General features: G+C 49.3%; 1 protein-coding gene across 1 annotated transcript; it reads right to left on the bottom strand.

The window, feature by feature from the left end:
• On the bottom strand, positions 1–4,579 carry SPACA3 (sperm acrosome associated 3; the record flags this gene model as incomplete). The annotated part of the gene is made up of 4 exons (XM_081271741.1): positions 1–67; positions 3,055–3,133; positions 3,440–3,598; positions 4,393–4,579. 4 exons carry the CDS (start codon positions 4,577–4,579, stop codon positions 1–3), a joined length of 492 nt encoding a protein of 163 aa, XP_081127867.1.
• Between the last annotated feature and the right edge of the window lie 700 nt (positions 4,580–5,279).

The raw sequence follows: 5,279 nt of genomic DNA, 5'->3' as shown, positions 1-5,279 counted from the left end.
CTACATTTCACAGCCATCCACCCAGTCCCTGAGGTCCTTGCCCTGGCAGTGATGCCTCCAGGCCTCCCTAAAGATGGAGAACAGAGAAGACGAGAGGTCATATCAGGGGAAGCCCCAGGCACTACACAGAGAAGAACATGAAGGGGAAGAGAACGCCCCTAAAGAGTTCAATAGCTAGCCTCCTTACCTTGCCACTGAAGACCACTACTAATAGGATCAGGTTTACCCACAAGCCAGTGGTCGGGCCCTGGAGTCTGGAGCCCTGGTCCTTTCCCTATGCTTTCATGCTTCTGGTGGCACCACTATCACCAGTGTCACCTTGCATATGTACAGCCCTTTACAGTTTACCTGGCACTGTCTCACCTGTCGGCCATTTATCACCAGCCCCCTTCCTGCCCTCAGCAGCCCATCTAAGTAGACAGAAGAGATATTATGTTCCCTTTTTTCCAAATTAAAAAAAAAAAACTCAGACCAAGATGTAAAATCACTTTCCCAAATCCCACTGCTGACAGAGCTGTGCCCACACCCAGCCCTCCTTGGCTACCAAACTGTGTCTTTTCATTGTTGGTTACTACATTTCATAGGCTCTTTGGAGATCATGACCTTCTACCAGCTCACAGCTTGACATACTGAGGGAGCTAATCAGGGCCACAGGGATCCTGGGGTCTCAAACTCTCGGGGGCGCCAGGCTCTGATAATTAATGCCCTCTATGATGTCAATGTCAAAGAGCGCAGTGAGCAAGAGTGCCCCAAAGGACCTCTATACATCTATCTTCCCAAAAAGATCGATTGGCCTGTTTGTCTCTTCCATGAGCTCTTTGCTTGGATATTTCTGAAACCCAGGACCCAGCACCAAGCTTGGCATGCCTGAGTCTTCAGTACATGTGTGCAGTGTGAATGAACAGCATTATGTCCACCTTGTGGGACCAATTCCTATGACTAGCCTCAGCCACCTGCTCTTAGGGGTATATTCATGCCAAGAATTTACTCCCACTGTGTAAGAGAGAGAGAGTTGTCTTTGACTTAACCCATAAGGACTATCCATCTCAGGGTGGTGGCCATTGGATTTGTGCCTGAGCCTACATTCCCACTTCCTGACTCTATAGAGGTGGCATGATATCCCACGGAGCCTGCCTCGCCCCAGACTCGGTTCCTAAGCCTTCATCTGTCCTCAAACCATCACATTGCCAAAGCTGTGGTCATTCCAGGCCATTTACAGACCTTCTCTAGATTCATAGTCACTTGCACTCCCCCTCTCCCTCCCAGGCCACATATCTCACCTGTCCCTCTATCTCTTCTAATCCTTCATGCCCAACTCCTCTGTTGGCCAACAGTGGTGCACCTGTCCTCACATAGACCCTACATCTCTCACCTAGATTCCTATAGAGTCACCCAAATAGGAGCTCCCACCCTCTCTCCCTCTCCCCTCTGCTCCTGGACTAACATTCAGTGCCTTCCAAGCTTCCCTCCCAGCCTTAGCACCTGCCATATCTGTTCACGGTGTTCCAGCCACTGGGTGTTTTCCCAGATGCTGCTCTCCCCCACCCATGCTGACTTCTCCTCCAGAAATATGAGTGGAAGAGAGATTACAGACTAAGTAGGAGACTCCCATCAACAGAGGCAGCTGGGGAGCTCCTGACTCAGAGGCACCCTGTGATCCATCCGTCTAGTTCAATGGCCCGCATGACTCTCATCTATTCTAAAGATGGCTTCAAAGGCCATCTTCCTGAAAGCAGGAGGAAAAAGGTTGAGAAGGTGGAGCTCCAGAGCCCCACGCCCACTTCAAGCAGAGAACCTCTACCTCAATCTGATGTACATCCTGACCTTTCATAGAACATTTAGGTTTTATATAAAAGATGCCACAGTTTAAAAAAAAAATTAACAATCTTCTCAAGCCTTGGCCTTGAGGACCTCTAAGCAGGCATCCCAGATCTTGGAGGAACCCAGCTCAGTTGTGTGCCCATGTGGCCACCATACATCGCTTAACCTCCCTAAAACTCAATGCGTCATCTACAAATATTTCCTTGCTTGTACTCCCCACCCCAAAAGTTATAGTGAGGATTAGATCATAAAGCTTAGCAATGTGCCTATGACAAAGTGGGTACCCCAAAAAGGTTAATTTATTTATTTTTTTTTTACATTTTTTTTATTGGTTGTTCACAACATTACAAAGCTCTTGACATATTTCATACATTAGATTGACATGGGTTATGAACTCCCAATTTTACCCCAAATGCAGATTGCAGAATCACGTCAGTTACACATCCACAATTTTACATAATGCACTAATAGTAATTGTTGTATTCTGCTACCTTTCCTATCCCCTACTATCCCCCCTCCCCTCCCCTCCCATCTTCTCTCTCTACCCCATCTACTGTAATTCATTTCTCTCTTTGTTTATTTTCCCATTCCCCTCACAACCTCTTATATGTAATTTTGTTTAGCAATGAGTGTCTCCCTTCATTTCCATGCAATTTCCCTTTTCTCTCCCTTTCCCTCCCATCTCAAGTCTCTGTTTAATGTTACTCTTTTCTTCCTACTCTTCCTCCCTGCTCTGTTCATACTTGCTCTCATTATATCAAAGAAGACATTTGGTATCTGTTTTTTAGGGTTTGGCTAGCTTCACTAAGCATAATCTGCTCTAATGCCATCCATTTCCCTGAAAATTCTATGATTTTGTCATTTTTTATTGCTGCATAGTACTCCATTGTGTATAGATGCCACATTTTTTTTATCCATTCATCTATTGAAGGGCATCTGGGTTGGTTCCACAGTCTAGCTATTGTGAATTGTGCTGCTATGAACATCGATGTGGCAGTGTCCCTGTAGCATGCTCTTTTAAGGTCTTCAGGGAATAGTCCGAGAAGGGCAATAGCAGGGTCAAATGGTGGTTCCATTCCCAGCTTTCCCAGGAATCTCCAAACTGCTTTCCAAATTGGCCGCACCAATTTGCAGTCCCACCAGCAATGTACAAGTGTACCCTAAAAAGGTTAATTTATACCAGTCTTGGCCACACACCACCTTGGGGAGCAGGGTCCACCTCAAGCTACTTACCAGTAGCCCAGACCCTTGGGCCCTGAAACTATCTTCATGACACAGACAACAGCATTCTTGAGATCAGGGGTCAACAAGTCTGGAGTGGGAGGCAGAGAAACACAAAATTGGGAAGCAGGGGGCAGAGCTAGACATCCGGAGTCTGGGGGCACAGGTATCACTCTCTTCCTCTCCCCCTCCATCAGAAACAATCTTCCCTCCACTCCTATAGCTCTGAGACCAGTGTTCCACCTGGGACCCCAAGTCAGATTGAAGGAGGATGCACTCTCCTCGCTTGCACATTATCTGTCTCCTGGGGCGTCCCTACGCAGATCTGAACTGGGCAGAAGCAAATGCTATTGTAGAGGCCTGACCCCAGCCAGCCCAAGGCCGAGACTCAACCTACCAGAGCAGTACATCTTGCACAAGTTGAGGGAATCCAGTGAGAGGTTTCTGCACCACTTCCGGCTATTGATCTGGAAAAGGCCATTGTTGGTGCTTCCGTCTGCCTCGTGGTCCACAGCAGCTGTGTTGAAGCCACTTGTGAAGTAAGCGAGGCAGACCCCTGTAGGTGACAGAGACACTGCCTGGACTGGTACCCTCACAGTATGGGTCCCACGCACTGGCTCCCCCAGCCTCACCCCCCCCCAAGTGAGGACCAGGGCAGACACCTTCTCGCCTACTCTGCCGTTGGATCAACTGAGGCTCAGAGGGCAAAGTGATTTCCCCAAAATCACATACAGCTGTCACCTAGCAGGGGGTCAAAACTGGGCCTCTGGCCTCCAACTCCTAGGCTCAAGCTTATTGCCCAGAGCATCATCGTATAATCCAATCCACGTGTTTGATAATGAATTTGCGGGAACTAAATCTTTAGAGGCAAAATTAGGAAAGACAAAAATTAGGATCTACAAACGGTTCTAGAACTAAAGAGAGGAAAAATAAATCCAGATGTGTCTGTACCTCACAGACAGCTTCCCAAATCGGCCACCAGCTTGAGAAGTTTGGTATTACTCATTTGTTCAATTTGCCTTTTCATTTGGCCAGGAGGAATGTCTGATCCCCGTGGCCAGGATTATAAGTTTAGCATGCTAAATTATTCAGACCTTTTGACTCCTGCCTTTGCCAGAGCGGGAGAAATGAAGAGGTGGTTCCAAGCTGGCTGGGTGTTTCCTGCCTACTATGCATTGAACTCCAGGCTGAGAGTTCTCAACCTGTCATCTCATTTACTCCTGGTTTTAGAGATAGGAGCTAAGGCTTAAAAAGCCCCCAAGGCCATCCCCCTTTAATGAGAAGGAGGGGGAGAGGAGGAAGTGGAGGTAAGAAGGAGCCAGGGGCCCAGCCAGGGAAAAAGGTTCTCACAGTCAGCCAGTTCGTATCCCCGGAAGCCGTCCAGACCCATTCTGTGGAGCTCCTTGGCCAGTTCGCAGCGACTGAAAACCTTGGCCTGGCTGGAGGTGAGCAGACCGCTGAGTAGAGAGACGAGGGCCAGCCAGGTGACCCTAGGTGGACTCGGTCGCCTGCTGGGTACCCGGCTCCTGGCTTTCATGCCAGTTGCAGAGATGTAGCCCCCGCCACACGGGGTCAGAGCTGAGCTTTGGGATGACAGGCAGTTCATCAGCCCTGGTGGTCCCCTTCAGACACCTACTCCTTGGAAGAAGAAGGGGCAGAGCCTGAGTGTACCCCTGGAAAGAGAAGAAGGCGTGGGCAGAAGGCGAGGCCTCCGTGGAGGAATCAGCTCCTCGGCATCCCCTATGAAGCACCTCCCCATCCTTCCAAGACCCTGGAGGGTTCCTGCGACCTACATCGGTCCTTTCCAATGCTACTCTACTCTACCCTGGCCCAGCAGCTGGGGAGAGAGGAGGGGAAATTGGGAAAAAAATGAACCCTCTGAGCTCCACGCCATGCACGAGGCATGATTTGATCCTGAGGCTCATGATTTGACAACTGGGAAGGGACAAAGTTTGGCCTGAGACTGAAGTTGGTAGGAATCCAAAGCCCCATTGGGTTATGGCCTGGAGCAGATTTTCCAGAGAGATGGGCTGAGCTGTGTCATCACTCTCAGTCCGTCAGCCCCACTACCAAGAGACACCCCCTCTTCTAGCCTCCATATAGTGACCTGAAATAGGGTCTCCCAGGACTGCTACCTGAAGCCCTCTCACATGGAAGATGCTCCTCCTCTCAGTCCTCCTCCCCCAGGCCCCAGATTGTGCTGAGGGTCTCCTTCATCCCCCTTCATCCCTTCTAAA

The sequence above is a fragment of the Spermophilus citellus genome, assembly GCF_964194105.1.
Source record: "Spermophilus citellus genome assembly, chromosome: 17".
In the NCBI taxonomy this organism is placed as follows: Eukaryota; Metazoa; Chordata; class Mammalia; order Rodentia; family Sciuridae; genus Spermophilus; species Spermophilus citellus.
Note: the sequence above shows the minus strand (reverse complement) of the source record. Positions and strands in the feature narration are given on the sequence as shown.